Source organism: Muscardinus avellanarius, assembly GCF_963383645.1.
Source record: "Muscardinus avellanarius genome assembly, chromosome: 15".
NCBI classification, from domain to species: Eukaryota; Metazoa; Chordata; class Mammalia; order Rodentia; family Gliridae; genus Muscardinus; species Muscardinus avellanarius.
In genome coordinates this window covers 27,366,103-27,382,198 of record NC_137801.1, presented here as the reverse complement: position 1 = coordinate 27,382,198, position 16,096 = coordinate 27,366,103, and the positions used below count along the sequence as shown (strand labels likewise).

General features: G+C 42.0%; 1 protein-coding gene across 24 annotated transcripts in view; it reads right to left on the bottom strand.

Annotated features, from left to right (window-relative positions):
* Window positions 1–1,557: 1,557 nt before the first annotated feature.
* Window positions 1,558–16,096, bottom strand: part of LTBP1 (latent transforming growth factor beta binding protein 1) — a gene marked incomplete at both ends in the record, with an annotated part of 441,497 nt that continues 426,958 nt past the window's right edge. For all 24 annotated transcript variants that reach the window (XM_080711765.1, XM_080711776.1, XM_080711766.1 and 21 more), the window contains 3 exons: window positions 1,558–1,739; window positions 3,205–3,354; window positions 10,125–10,247. In XM_080711765.1, coding sequence (XP_080567891.1) covers window positions 1,558–1,739; window positions 3,205–3,354; window positions 10,125–10,247 — 455 coding nt within the window. The remainder of the gene's footprint in view (window positions 1,740–3,204; window positions 3,355–10,124; window positions 10,248–16,096) is intronic.

Here is a 16,096-nt window from a genome sequence, read left to right as displayed (position 1 = left end):
CATTATTCTGGCTACTACTGATAGAAAAAGTGAGGCATGTGTTTCAGGAAAATGTTAAGAGGGCAGACTTTCTGCTGTGTACACCTATACGAAGTTTGCTTAATAAAAGCACCTGCATTTTCAAAAGCAATCTGAGTTTCAGCATGAAACAACTGCATTGTTGTGGATGTGTATTAAATAATCAGGGATGGGAATTTTGAAAGTTACTATTCATTATCCCATGATATGGGTCTGTATGACTTTTCCAGAACTGCTATAACAAAATACCACAGACTGAGTGGCTTAAACAGAAATTTATTTCCTCAGTTTTGGAAGCTAAGAGTTCAAGATTAAGGTTTTAGCAGGGTCGGTGGTAAAAAAAAATAAAAAATTCCTCCTCTGTTAGTAGATGGTCATTTTCTCCCTGTGTCTTCACAGTGTCTTTCCTTTGTGTGTCCTAAGCGCCTCTTCATAGAAGGACACCAGTCAAATTGGATTAAGGCTCACCTCACTGATCTCATTTAACTTTAATATCTTCTTTAAAGATCCTGTCTCCAGAAACAGTCACATTCTAAAGTACTGAAGATTAAAACATCAACATATGAACTTTAGGGGAAAACAATTCGGTCTATAACAATATCTAACTAGTAGTTAATTTGTCAAAGTCTCTACAGTAATAGGTGACCATTAGTTAAAACAAAGGGTGGGGTATGTGGGATATAAGTTGTACCCATGGACTCACAATCACTCTCTGGAACAATTTTTTTCTACAAAAATGGTCATTTATTTGGCTTTTACAAACAATGGGAAATATATTGGGGGGGATCACCAATTTTTAAAGATTTGCTGGGCTTTTCATATTATAATACTAATATAAATCTATAAGTTCTTTAATTTCACTGTAGGAAAGAGATCCAGTTGATACTTGTTAATAGATTGGCTGACATGAAAATCAGATAATATACTGAAAATATAAAGTTTTTATCCAAATGTGTATAAAAGTTTTGAAAAAAATTCAGTGCCTGCTCCACAGGACAGACAATTTCAATTTAAAAAATGCTCCAGATCAGGAATAGCACAACCCTGTGTCACAGTACTTATAATACAGTTTAACAATATTTTATCAAAAGATTTTTGCAGTTGAGTTTTTTTTAAAAAATCTGAAAAAAGATAAAACAGTAGCCAAAGACCTGCACAACCAAAAAAAAGAAAAATCATATAAAACATTTCCACCACTATTTAAATGCCAAAGTTAAGCAATAGTAAAAAAAAAAATTAACTAAACAACATAATACAACCTTCTGTTTAAAATAACAGCACTGTTCTGCCTCTTTTCCACTGAATTTTACATATGAACAGACTATATATACTGGTTTTTCAGAGAAATATCCATTTGGTCTATTACACCAGTCAGGCTCATACTAAATCCTCCTACTGTCTTTGGAGGATACGCAACTCCCGTGGTGTTTCCAGATTTCCGATATTCTGGATTAGGTGCAATGTCTCAAGTATAATACATTTCTCCCTTTTCCTTTACACAGTGCAGAGTATATGGGCTTTGGGTATGTAGATTCTCTTTTACTCCAGGTCACTGTCTTTTTCTAAATTCAAGGCAGTATTCAATGGGGTGCAGTAGTTGGGCTTGTCAGAAGGTACGTAGCCTGGCAGGCACAAACATTTGTAGGAACCTTCAGTGTTAATGCACTTGGCGTTCTTGCAGAGAGACATCCGGGTGTTCAGCTCATCACATTCATTTACATCTGCAAGAAGGCAAACCATAAGCAACTGAGTACCACCGCCCGAAGAAACAGCCGCCTCTCGCTGGAGGTATCCTGGTACTCAGCCTGAGCACGGCCAGGACCCCCAGGAAGCTCCGCGGTCTTACTCATCCTTCTTCCAATCACATGCAAGGTAAAAAAAAGTCTCTTTAGATCTTATGTTAGATTATCAGACAGGTTCTAGAATCTCTTGCCCTGTTACTTGTCAAGCTTGACATTTGATAGCCCAAACTCAAGAAAGTTGAGGGAACTATATTACTTCTAAGTTCCTTCCCAAGTCATAGAATCACTTTAGAATTTTCAAGGGGGGGCCGGGCGTGGTGGCGCACGCTTGTAATCCCCACGCTTGGGAGGCAGAGACAGGAGGATCGCGCAGGTTCGAAGCTAGCCCCGCGCGCTGGCTTAGGAGACCCTGTTTCCAAATAAAAATGCAAAAATAGGTCTGGGAGTGTAGCCCTGAGGTAGAAGGGCTTCCAGGAACCCCAGTACCACCAAAAAAAAAAAAAAAAAAGAATTTTCAAGGGGGAACTGAACAAGCCGGCAGAGAGCTCTGAGGTGGCCTCTCCAGAGCCTTCAGTTATGACGTTCTTGGGTTTGTTTCTACATGAGACCTATTTATACTCCCGCGTGCTAGAAATACCAGCAGGAACTCAGGTTACCTATTTTTCTCACCTATCACAGATGAATATTCATAAAACAGAGATAGGCAAAGGGGGGGCTGCAGGAGGGAGGAGAAAAATAGCAGAAGTACTAAAAATGAATCTTCAAGTCAGGGCTCATTTAGCAGAGAGGCAAACACAGCCTGAACAACAACACTGAATCACAAATAATAGATAAATATATTTTCTATTCATCTTATTGTAAAAAGGAAGAAAATGTGAAAGATAGTTTTATCCAAACTGATTATTATGGAAGCTATATATTTTTCAGATGTCTACTAGTCTCCTTTATGTCAAGTATCAGGAGAGCATTACTTGCAATACAGTTAAAATCCAAATTTAAAAGTCAAAGTAATTACCTGAAATATTCAGGACTTTCTCCATATTTATTACTGCATGGTAAATGAGTTCTGTGTTTTTGTTTTGTTTTGTTTTGTTTTTTTAGCAGTGCTGGAGATTGAACCCAGGGACTTGCAAACACTAATCAAGTGTTTTATCACTGAGCTACACCCCCAGCTCTACCATATATGTTCTTAAATAAGATGTCACCTTTTGATTTTTAATTCTGGTTAAAAAGTACAGAAAACAAAACTGACCATTTTAACCATGTTTAAGTGTACAGTGCGGTGGCATTAAGTACAACTGGAGTTAAGGTACATTTCTAGAACTTTTCTCAACTTCCCAAACTGAAACTCTACACATCTCTCTGAAGTGTACTCAACTGATTGTGATCTGGCCATGGGACATCTCAGGAGAAGAATTTCCCATAAGACACTCAAAATTCTTACCGACACAGGTCATCTTGGCCATGTCCAAGTGGTACCCATCAAAGCAATCACAGGTGTAACCTTCCTGGACCCTCACACAGCGGCCGTTGTCACATCCATTGAGGATCCCACATTCCTCAGCCTGCAACTCCTCAAAACTGTTTAAAAAGCCTAGAGAGAAAAAGACAAGAACCGAGTTAGATGTTTTCACCTTCCTATACTGTTTAAGACTATATTATTGGACTTCCGGGAAGATGGCGACCGAGAAAAGCGGGGCTTAAGAGCCCCGCTAACAACCAATCTCCATTACCACAAAATCAGCGCCTTTCATAGCCAGAAAACACCATCACCAGAGAAACAAAAAAATCACCAGGCTCCAGAGAGAAAGCTGACTGAGAACAGAGCTCAGAGCCACAGAGGAGATACACCTGCCTCAAGCCCGAGGACGTGGCAGCAGCGCCATACTGCCAGCGGCAGCGGCAAATTCACCAGACGGCTACAGCAAGCCGAAGTGAGCTGCTGCGGAACAGCCAGGCGGGATTTCTCGCCGCAGGTAAAATCTAAAGCTCCCAGTGGCTGAGCTCAGCACACGCCGCAGGGATTCAGGGTGGAAATCAAAACCAAGAAGAAATACGCCAGCCTCACGGCCAAGGGTATAGCAGCGGCGCCATATAGCCACTGGCGGCAGCAGCAGAGAATTCACCGAGTCCAGTACAGCTACATCTGCGTACTCAAGAACAGTGAGTCAAATTGTGGGCCACAGAGGAGAAATCCCAGTACTGTACTCCCTGGGACTTGACCCAGTGGGGGAGTGGCGGTGGCAGAGATATCACACCATAGGAGAATGTGCAACCTGGCACCCCCCACAGTCTAAAGCAGCCTCTATCGACTCTCTGGGTCGGAGACTCTGTGATACAACCCAGTAAAGGAGTAGTGGGGTCTGAGATAATACTGACTCGAGATCCAGAACACCTTAAGTGAAGTCATAGTGACCCAAGGGAAGAACCCAGAGAAGACACAAACTTCCAAAATCATGGGAAAGAGGAATAATACTGGAGCAATGAATGCCCACAACCCCACAACATCAGAACCCGATAAAACAGAAAATCAGAGATTTCTAGAAGATCAAATCAGGAAAATAACTGTAGAAATAATAGAGGTGCTTCAAAAAGAACTCAGAGAGAGCCAAAAAGAGATAAAGGATGCAATTAATGAAGTAAAGGCCTCAATTCAAAGCACAAACAACCGATTAGACCACATGGAGAACAGAATCTCACTCTTAGAAGATGATCATTCCAAAAATGAACGCATAGTTTCTAATCTAAGAAAAAATATCCGACAGCAGGAATCTGATATTGAAGAAATATGAGCCCATTTTAAGAGAGCTAACCTAAGAATAATTGGAATAGAGGAGGGAAAAGAAAGTGAAACCAAAGGGATCAACAATCTCTTCAAGGAAGTAATAGCAGAAAATTTTCCAAACATAGAGCAAGAGGTCGATACACAGGTCCAGGAAACTTATAGAACTCCCTTTAGACAGGATCGGAGAAGACGATCCCCACGCCACATAATTGTCAAAATGACCAATGTGGAAGCCAAGCAGAGAATCTTAAAGGCAACAAAAACAAAGGGCCAAGTGACATTCAGAGGCAAAGCAATTAGAATCACTCCAGACTTCCCAAACCAAGTCATGAGAGCCAGAAGGGCTTGGAGTAACATATTCCAAACTCTGAAAGAAAACAACTGCCAGCCAAAAATTTCCTACCCAGCAAAACTTTCTATCAAATTAGATGGAGAAATAAGAAGCTTCCATGACAAACAGAAACTGAAGGAATTTATGTCTTCCAAACAAGCACTAGAGAAAATACTCAAAGAGATTACTACAAAGAAGAAATAGGTAACACACACCAGAACCAGAGAAACAAGAGTTTCCATCCAACAGTCAACTAAGATTGGTTATCTGTGGAGATTCATTACTTATGTTAGTCTTTTACCTATCTCTAAATGGTATTGTTTGCCTTTATTGTTGTTAATTTTTAGGATTTCTATTTGGAATATTAATATACCTTCAGATATAGCATTTGGAAATATTTTATCCCATTCTATTAGTAACTGTTAACTCTGTTTACATTGTCTTTGGATATACAATATTTTTTTTTTATTTTTTAGGGAGTTTGTATACTCTTCTGTTGCCTGTGCCATCGAAATCATATCCAAGAAATCACTGCCAATTTCAATGTTGTGAGGTTTTATGACCCAGATTTTCTCCTAAAAGTTTATAGTCTTAAGATTTATATTTAGGTCTTTTATCTATTTTGAGTTAATATTTGTATATGGGATTAGGTAAGGGTCCAATTTTATTCTTTTCCATGTAATTATTATTTTTCAACAATATTTAGTTAAAAGATTATCATTTCCACCACCAAATGTTCGTGGAAACCTTGTCAAAAATAACTTGACTATAGAGGGAAGAATTTAGCTCTAGGCTTTTAACTTCAAGGGTTTATATATCTGCCTTTAGAATAGTACTACACTGTTTCAATTATTGTAGCTTTATATGGTTTGAAATCAGAAAATATATATCTTCTAGCTTTGTTCTTTTTCAAGATCGTTGTGGGTATCTAGAGTCCATATTCCATATTAGGATAGATTTTTTCTGAAAAATAAATAAATAAATGTATGATAGCTTCACCTAAAAAAATAGAAAAAAATATTCTCTGGTAAGAAAGAAAGTAAAAAGAAATATTGAAATGTTATCTTTAAGTCATCAAAAGCTTGGTATCAGACAAATGAAACTGTTATGTGAGATTATCATTTTTAATTCTGGATAAATTGCTATAATACTAGATGTCAACCACTAAGCCAAGCATGGGAGGGAGGGATGGGGAGAGAATGGGGTGGGGATCGGGTGGGGGCTGACTGGGCGATGTGTGCATGTATGTCGACAAAAGTTTGTATCCCACTATGATGTATGAATACAGTGCACCAATAAAAAAATTAAAATAAAAAATTAAAAATTAAAAAAAATTTAAAAAAGACTATATTATTATTGAGGTTATGGTTATATATATATATATATATATGATATCTTAAAGGTTAATACGGAATGTATTTGTGTACAATATTAAGCATAAAATATTTTAAATTTTAACTTTCATGTATGTTGTACAGATTAGTCTCATCTTTTTTGGGGAGGTACATGAGATTGAACTCAGGGGTATCCTGATAAATGAGAAAGCATATTATACACAATTTTAAGAATAAAGCCTTACTTAAAAGGAAACAAAGAAACTCTTGTTTGGCACCTTTTAGAGTTTAGAAACTGAATCACAGTTTAAAGCTATCTAGAGTTTTAGTAATTAAAAAAAAAAGTTTAACCAGGCATGAAGAATGTTCCTCCCTTTTTCTGTAAAAGTTGTATATACAAGTCCATAGTGATCCCACAACACTGTCCTTTTCTCTCTTCTCCTCTCCACAATTGCACCACAGACTTGCTTCAGGAATTAAGGAAAAGAAAATCCAGGATTGGCCTTGGAAACAATTCTCCAGTGGAACTGCAGGGGGCAGCAAAATATTGCTACAAGGGTCTTTGCACAATGGGCCCTTTCCAAAACTTGAAGAAAAATATTACAGACCATCAACAATATGATAGCAAATATCCAAACCAGTTTGAGAAATACAGACTTAAGAAATTCCTAATCTATGAAAGTATATTCAATTTCACTTATCACAGCAAACTCATTTTGATTTTTATAGCTAGTGTAGTTATGTTTTCTTCCAAAATTAAACAATGAAGTTCATAGCTGGGCGTGGTGGCTCATGCTTATAACCCAGCATTCGGGAAGCTGAGACCAGAGGATCGCGGTTCACGGACAGCCTTAGCTACTTAGTGAGGCCCTCTGCAGCTCACTGAGACCTGGTTTCAAAATAAAAAAAGAACAAAAAAATAGGGCTGGGGGTGTAGCTCGGAGGTCGAATGCCCCTGGGTTCCATTCCCAGAGCACCCCCCCAAAAATGAAGTTCACATACATATCAGAGAAATCCCCTAAATACCTCTCCTAGACTCCAAAACAGGTAAGCAGCCCACAGCCTCTGGTCCAAATCTGACCTGCTATTTTTGTAAATAAACTTTGTCAGAATAATTTGCTGAAATAACTCACTTCATGGATGTTTTTGAGGTACCGTGACAGAGTTGAGTAGCTACAATAAATACCATATGGTCTACAAATTCTAAAAATGTCACTATCTGGTCCTTTTTGAAAAATATGGCAGTCTTTGCTCTAATAAATTCCAGGTTTAGAAATACTGCTCACACTGAAGTTTCCAGGGATGGTGAACCATAAAGGTGATGGGCAACCCCATCCAGGCTCCCTGCCCCTCAACAGCAGCATTTCTTTGGGCCTGAAAGCACCTGCTACTGGTCAGAAAACTGGCTGGGAAGGAGGAGAGATTTCTGTGCAGCTTGGAAGACATTTGAAAGCCCTTATGGAGTGAAAGCTGGAGGTATAAGAAATACACATCAGCTTCCTAAGTTGCTAAATGGAAACTTGAAGTGACACCAAAATGTTTATTTCTTAACATTTGTAGTGCACTAAAAAAAGAGCTTTAGAGCAATACGCATTACAAGAATGCACATAAAGCAGAACATTCCAGTAATAAAAGTCCTGCAATCTGAACTATAATGTGAAGGAGGCTGTATGTGTATTTGTCACGGATCATGTCAGACTTGCAAACAGACTTAACCTGGCACTTCTAGGTTTATGGGGGAAACTAGCTTTATCTTTTTTTCTCTTTCTCTCTGTCTTGAATCCAGTGACATTCTACCTCTGAACTATAACCCAGACCCCCCCCATCATCACCATTATTTGTTTGGAAATAGGGAATCCACTAAGTTGTTGAGAGTCTCACTATCTTTCTGAGGCTGTCCTCGAACCTGTGATCCCCCTATCTCGGCTTCCCAAATACTGAGATTACAAACCAACATTTCTGGCTTACTTTCAACCTTGATCTTTCTTTTTTATTAAGTAAAAGCTTGCTGACTATAACATATACATTGTGGTAAAGTGCACAAGCTTATAGCTGTGAGCGCATTCCGGCCCATATTGTGAAATAGTGCATGGTCACGTGTTGTCAGGGAAAAGAAAGCGTTGCTGGTTTTTGTGTTAGGAAGTCAGCGTGGTGGTTACCCTTGGGAAGTGGTGGGAAAGAGCAACTGCTCTGTAAAGATACTGGCAGTGCTCCTGACTCGGGCGGGAGCTACACAGGTGTGTGCTAATCAACTGTTTAGCTGAGTTAACAGGATGCTTTCATGTATGTTCTAAAACATTCTTAATTCTTCGGGGTGATCAATACACACCCAGAAGGAGTTATGGCTATGCCATCTCAAAATGTGTTAAATTGGCATACTGATTATTTCCAGCTGAAATCACTTGAGAAACTGTAGCTTCAGAATGGGCCACGGGAGCCGCCTTTCCCCGCACACAAAAGGCCATAAAAATCTTTTCACAGAGTAACACTGGAAAATAGCCTTGACCACCAGAGATTAGTAATTGGAGGTGCAGCAAACCTAGACAAACCAATTCTGAAGGAACCATTATCTTCCACTAGCTTCTACGTTCCCCGTCCTGTGCATCTCTTAGTAGCATCCCTAGAACTTACTATTCTCACATCTGTCTTGTCATGAGAGAACACGTATTTGTTCTCATTCTAAAAGGTATAAAAGTATCGTGCGTTGGTCGTTTTCTTTGGACTTCTCTCTTGGAAAGACCCCCGTGTACATGTAAATGTAGTGAGACTTTCATCTTTTCCTCTTGTCAGCAATGGTATTAACTGGGTTCTTAGACCCAGCTGTAGAGCCCAGATACAAATGAAAGGGGCTAGTGGGAATCTTCCTTCCCCACACTATCAGAAACCCAAGGGAGTGAGGAGCGAGGAGGGAGGGAAGTAGAGGAGAAAGGGAGAAGAGAATGCTCCTTAGAGTCAGAATGGATAGGGCCTCCAGATGCAACTACACAGCCCTGGTGCTGCTTTGTAGGCAAGGGCCAGCCCTACACATATGATAGAGCCCGGAGAAAGAAACAGCCTCACTGGATTTTGTAATTCCGAAGCATCTCCAAGGTGCTTCTGCAGGGACTCTGTCTGACAAAGCTGCACAGGCTTGTGGGAGGAGCCCTAAGCGATGAGGTCAGGATCTTGAACTAGCACACTCCCTTCTGTTTCCGAAGTCAAACGACTTGTGACCTATCAAGGTTCCATTTAGAACTTAATTTTTAGACTTGAAAACCTTTTCTATTTGAAAGCCCCCCATGGAAACACTGAGCTTGTGTGTGGGGGCTTTATTGGTCAGGGAAGTTCGGCTGTGCACACAGAACATTTCCTTTCTAGAAGGGAACCCTCTTTGCAGACACACAGACATTCCCACCTGCCCCAGGAAAGCCCTGCTCATGAATCCAGGAAAAGCCGGCACGTATCATTTCTTACTTCATAAATCCTCTCACAAGTATATTCTAAAAATTCATTTCTCACCGAGACAGCATTTTTTTTTTACTTCCCAATCTATAGCACTTGTAGAGATCAACTTTTAACATCTGTCATTTCCTTCTATGAAAAAAGGCCACAATAACATCCAGGCTCTCAAGAAAACCCTGGAACTAGGCCACCACTTCATGTGAAAATGATTTTGCTGTGATAACAAGTATAATATTAAGATAACTGTTGTTACCCTATAGAAAGTAAACCCTACGGTCCCCCCTGCCCAAAGACTGATCATGAAACCCTTGCTTCTCAGCCCTGGGTGTGCAGACAGTTACTCGGGACCTCCAGCAACCCTTCTGGGTTGGAAATCTGCATTCCAAACAAGTTCCTGGTGATCACATGTGGAGAACCACTGAGGAGTCTTTAAGAACAATTTAGTCTCAAAGTAACTGAACCATTTTGCTTACGGTCCTGAATGAAGTAGGGATCTGCTTCTGGGGCATACTGCTCACTGAAGTCGACCAAGGCATCCCGTCCATATGGCCGCCGGCGTCCCATCACCGGGATGTTACACAGCTGGGCGTAGTCATCTGAGAAGGAAAGGACACACAACTGTGACACCCAGTAGTGTTGGCGCACACCTAGACTCGCCCACCTGTAGCTCAGAGCAGCGGGAGCTGCCAGCACCCCCACTCCCACACTCTACCACACCTAGCTTATACCCAAACTCATGTCTATAGGAGCTCTACACATCCACAAAGAGCAAATGCTATGGAGGGTAAGTAGATTCTCAACAAAATACCAAAAATACTGGCTGAACAACTGGAAGAACATGATCCAGAACAGAGAAGAGGGCTTCAAGGCCTGCTGGAAGAATGACTACCCGAGCTAACCAGAGGTTATCATTAAAAAAGTTTGTTTTAAGCCAGGTGTGGTGGCGCACAATACTTTTAATTCCAGCATTTGGGATGCTGAGACAGGAGGATCGTGGTTTTCAGACAGAATCAGCTACTTAGTGAGGGCCTTTGAAATTCACTGAGACCCTGTTTCAAAATAAAGAATAAAAAATAGAGCTGGACAAGGCCGGAATTGGAGCCTGCCGTGAGGCAAGGCCGGTGCTGGGGCCTCTGAGGCTGGGATCGGAGCCTGCCGAGGGGTTAGGTTGGTGCCAGGACCAGCAAGGCTGGGATCAGAGCCTGCCGTGAGGCAAGGCTGGTGCCAGGGCCAGCAAGGCCAGGATCGGAGCCTGCTGAGGGGTTAGGCCAGTGCCAGGGCCAGCAAGGCCGGGATCAGAGCCTGCCATGAGGCAAGTCCAGTTCTGAGCCCGCCGAGGGGTGAGGTTGGTGCTGGGGCCAGCAAGGCCGGGATCGGGGCCTGCCATGAGGCAAGGCCGGTGCTGGAGCCAGTGAGGCTGGCATCAGTGTCTGCCGGGTGGCCAGGCCAGTGCCGGGGCTGTCAAGAGTGGGATTGGAACTTGCAATGCAGCATACACAGAGAAATATCACAGAAAATAAAAATACTACATGCTTTCCCTAATATGCAAAAAACTAGGAAGAAATAGGTAATAGGAGGAGATCTAGTTGAAGAAAGGGCCCTATAGAGGAATAATTAAGGTGACCAATCAGAGGGGATGGGATGGGGGAGGATGGAATCTCTTTAAAATTTATGATGTATGTAAACAAATGTATCAAAGTTAATCACCAATCAAGCATGGGATCAAGGGAGGGGGAGGGAATGGGATGGGGATTGGATAAAGGCTAATTGGATGATGTGTGCTTGTATATCCTCACAAGTCTTGTATTCCATTGTGATGTATGACTACAATGAACCAATAAAAATATATATATTAAAGAAAATAGAGCTGGGGATATAGCTTGGAGGTAGAGTGCCCCTGGGTTCCATCCCTGATAACACACACACACACACACACACACACACACACACACACACACATATATATATATATATATATATATAAACATACATATAAATATATATTATATGTTTTAGACATAAAGTAGCCATTCCTTGGTACAAGTACTTTTTCACTTACTAGAAACAGGAAGGATGTGTCTTTGGTGTTCCAAAATGATATAGCCCAAGCCATAAGGCTGCCAGTTCCCTTGAGGGAGTTGAGTGGCCACTCTTACAACCACCACAACACTGTACAACTTGGCAGCTGCTGTGAACAGCATTACAGTGGTAAGGACTGTAATGAGGACTTGGTGTAGCAGCAGCAGTGATAATGAACAACTACCAGCTATACACTGCTTCCTCTGTGTCCGCTGTTATTCTAACACCAAGGAAGAGGTTCTAGTGCCCTCTGTAGTTCACTAACACACTCACACAAGTGTAGAGAGGTTAAATCACAGCTGGTATGTGGCAGCGCCAGATGCACAATCAGAAAGGAAGCTCCAGGGCACTTGAACACTCCATCTCTCCTGCAACCATTTCGGCCCTTCTGGGACTCTTTTCTTGCCTTCTCTGCACCCCGGCAAGGCTCACCTGCAGCTAGCACCTTCCAGGCCTGTGTTCCAGGTCCAAGTTGGGTCCCCCATAGCTGTCAGACTCAACTCTGCTGTGGGCCTCCTCACAGGACCCGCCTTTTCAAGGTATCTTGCCTGGCCTTTCAGAGCTTTAAACGCACCTGCTACTCTCAGGCTCTTGCCTACACATAGGAGCAGTTACTTAGAAAATCTATACACACAATGGAATTTTACTTGACCATAAAGAAGAACAAAATTATGGCATTTGCCGGGTGTGGTGGCACAAGCCTGTAATCCCAGTATGGAGGCTGAGCCAGGAGGATCACAGGTGTGTGGTCGGCTGCAACTCAGTGACGCTCACATCAACTTAGCAAGACCCTGTTTCCAAATAAGAAATAAAATAGGGCTGGGGTGTAGCTCGGAGGTTAAATGCCCTTGGGTTCAATCCCCATTACTACACACACACACACACACACACACACACACACACACTTGCGGGAAAATAGATGGAACTAGAGAACAATATGGGATGTGAAATGAGCCTGTCTCAGAAAGTCAAGGGTGATATGCTTTTTTTCTTATAACTGGAAGCTCAAAAGAAAATAGGAAACAAAAGATACTTTTATAGATAAATGAGGAGAGAGACCAGTAGAATATTGGAAGCAGGTAGGGGCAGGGGGAGAGGAAAAGAACTGATGAAGAAAACAATTCCAATAATGCTCTGTCCACACATGAAGGTTTCACTACCAACCTCAGTAACCTGTACAGGGAAGGGTGGGTAGCGGGGTGGGATCTGGAGAGAGACACTCCAAGTGCTGTGTGCGTGTGTGTTGGAACCTATGGCTTTGAACCTCCCTATAACGTGTACTTACAATGCACCAATAAAAGTCTATATAAAAACTGTCTAGAGAGGACAGCTATAGAAAGGCTTTGTGTGCTGTGTGAATTTTATAGAAAATACATTAAGGATGCATCTAGCCTCTGGTACAAACTCCGGGGCTCCCCACAGGTCAACAGGTCTTCCAGGACTGTGAGCAGCAGGCAGGGCAAGCAGGCCCGGAGCTGGGTGGATGGGGACACACAAGACAAGTTACCCTTGCCTGGAGTTTTCATCAATTGTGGCTTCTTTTGTAATGACTCAGACTAAAGAAAAATGCTAAGGGGAGAGCCTAAACTCTAAAGGCATTATCTCTACTTGAATTCCTTGAACAAGGGTGAGGAGTTAAAGGTATGTGTATGCCTATGAACATTTGTACATATACATTCTGAGGCTACACAAAGGGGATATAAATCAGGAAAGACCTTGAACCACTGGACAGTGGTTGCTTCTTTCTGCATTTCTCTTTGTGTGGAAGTATTACAGAAAGACTATCCAGACCTCAGACACCCCCAGCACTCTGCATGTCAGTGAGAAATATTAATTTCATTAAGGAAATAGCTGAACCTGAAAAAAGATCTTTGACAAAAAAAGAAATCCCACAACTTCAAACAGAGAGAGTACAAATGGTTGTCAGTTCTGCTTAAAATCTACAAAAGAAGAATTCAGGCTTTCCCTTTGAGAGAGATTTTTCCAATGTTTATAATTTTTAAGAGCTGAGGTCTTCTCTCATGACTTTTTTTTTGTGTGTGTGTGGTACTAGGAGTGGAACCCAGGGGCTTTCTACCTCTGGGCTACACCCCAGCCATATTTTATAATTTATTTTGAAACTTTATTAGGGTCTCACTAAGTTGCTGAGAGCCTCACTAAGTAGCTGAGGCTGGCTTCAAACCTGTGCGATCCTCCTGTCTCAGCCTCCCAACTGCTGGGATTATAAGTGTGCACCACCACGCCCGGCTATCTCTTAACTTTCTATACACATTTGATTGTACATCCAAAAGGGAGATTTGTTCAGTATTTTATATCTAAGCCACAGTGTAATTAAAAGTGGATATTAAAATGAATTAATTCAGCCAGGCATGGTAGCGCATGCTTGTAATCCCAGTACTTAGGAAGCTGAGAGAGGGGGATTGCAGGTTTGTAGCCAGCCTCAGCTATTTAATGAGGCCCTTTGCAACTTACTGAGACCCTGTTTCAAAATATAGAATAATAAAAACAGGGCTGGGGGTGTAGCTCAGAGGTAGAATGGCCTGGGTTCCATCCCCAGTATAGCAAAAAAAAAAAAAAAAAAAAAGAATTAATTCCTACACTTAGTTTGTAAAACTTAATCCAGAGATGGCTAGACACTGTCTTCTAAGGCAGCTGTCAGCTGTCAGGGAAGCCTCGCCAGGCCCTGAGGTCCCATGGATGTCAAATGACACAGAAAGGGCCTAAGGGCCTGGCCAGGGCTGTCTGGCTGCCAATCCTATGCTGTCTCCCTCGACCATGTCTCCTCCACCAAAAAAATGAGATGGTCGTGACGTCCCAGGCTCTCACCATCTAGCAAAGCCAAAGGAGGGGCCCAGAGTGGGAGTGCAGAGAAGGCACAGGCTCCTTTTCTTGCACTGTCCAGATGCAGCCTCCTGGAAAGGCAGGCCTTGAGCCACAACTCTGGAGAGAAACAGGAATTACATTAAGGGGAAAGATATTCTGGATGACTTCTTAAGAGTTTACCCAAAGGCACTGAGAAAGCAAACTAAGTTGAGTCTGGGAATGACCAAACGGTTCCTAAAGAAGATTTCCAACTTGAACCAGGCCGGTGAGGGAGGCAATGGAGAAAAACCAAGGGGTGGTACCTCTGGGACTTGCTGCATCTTCTCCATTCCCCCTCTTTTTCTCACCATGCACTTTTCCTCTTAAGATGCAAGATGTACTGTGCTCCACAGCGTCCCTTTCTCTAATGCATTGGCATGCCAAGCTTTGAGGCAGTTTTGGTCAGTTATCAGAACGTCATTTCTGTATCACATGGACTCTTTCTCGCACTGGAAGCCACGCTGCAGCCCAGCATCACTAGGACATGGATTCTGGGGTTATGATTCTTTTCTGGGAGCTTGCACGGGTCTGTCCTAATTCATCCACGCTGCCCCTCCTGTCGCTCACATCTGCTCTGATTCTTGGTGAGGGTGAGGGGTGAAGTGAGCGTGAGGTAACAGAAAGAACGTGGGCTTTGGAGGCAGAAGCTGGGGCGCAGCCTCACCGCATTGCTTATTCTCCAGCTCAGCATCTCGGAGCAAGTCTCAGTTTCTACATCTGTCACACAGAGATAATAATTCCTACTTGCTTGACTCTGTGTTACTGATATATGAAAAAATGAGATTATGCTATGGAACTTTTCATAAGTTTCGGGGCACCAAGAAAATGGAGGTTATAATTCCTTCTTGTAGGTGAAATCACTAAGTCTCTACTGAATATCTGGGAACAAACGGAGATTTTCAAAGACAGGATAAGACACCGACACTTAAATATTTAAATATTAATGTTAAAACTCAAAGTTGTCAATGGGGAAAAAAAGCGTGTAGTAAATTAAGAGCAAGGGAACAGCATCCAGGTGTTTGTGTCAAGATTATTTTGAGTCTTTAGATAGATGAAGGGAAACTCTAGTTCAGTGAACACAGAAACAAGTCTTCCAGGACTTTATTCCCAATAACAAGGCACAAAACTGCTGATTGCCTTGGTAAATATAAGTACTTGGCTAGGCTCTTATAAAGTGTGAAAAATAGCATGTCTTAACATTAGATCAACAGAACTCAGATAATAGAGGAAAGATGTTCAACTATTCTTAGCATATACTCGAACAGATTAGAAATAGGTCTGAGGTAGAGAATAGGTTTACAGTTGAGTAGGTCTTTTGCGAGATCAACAGGTATAACTCAGAATATTCTTGTGAGCCTTGGGCAAGGTGTCTTCTCAGGAGGTTGGCATAGGCCAGTTTCTCGTATTTCTGGATCTCTGAGCATGCCAAGCCACAAGCAGAACCCATTCTAGCTTGGAGGTGCTTGGCCATGGCTCTCCCCAGGGCTGGGTGACTGCTGGTCCA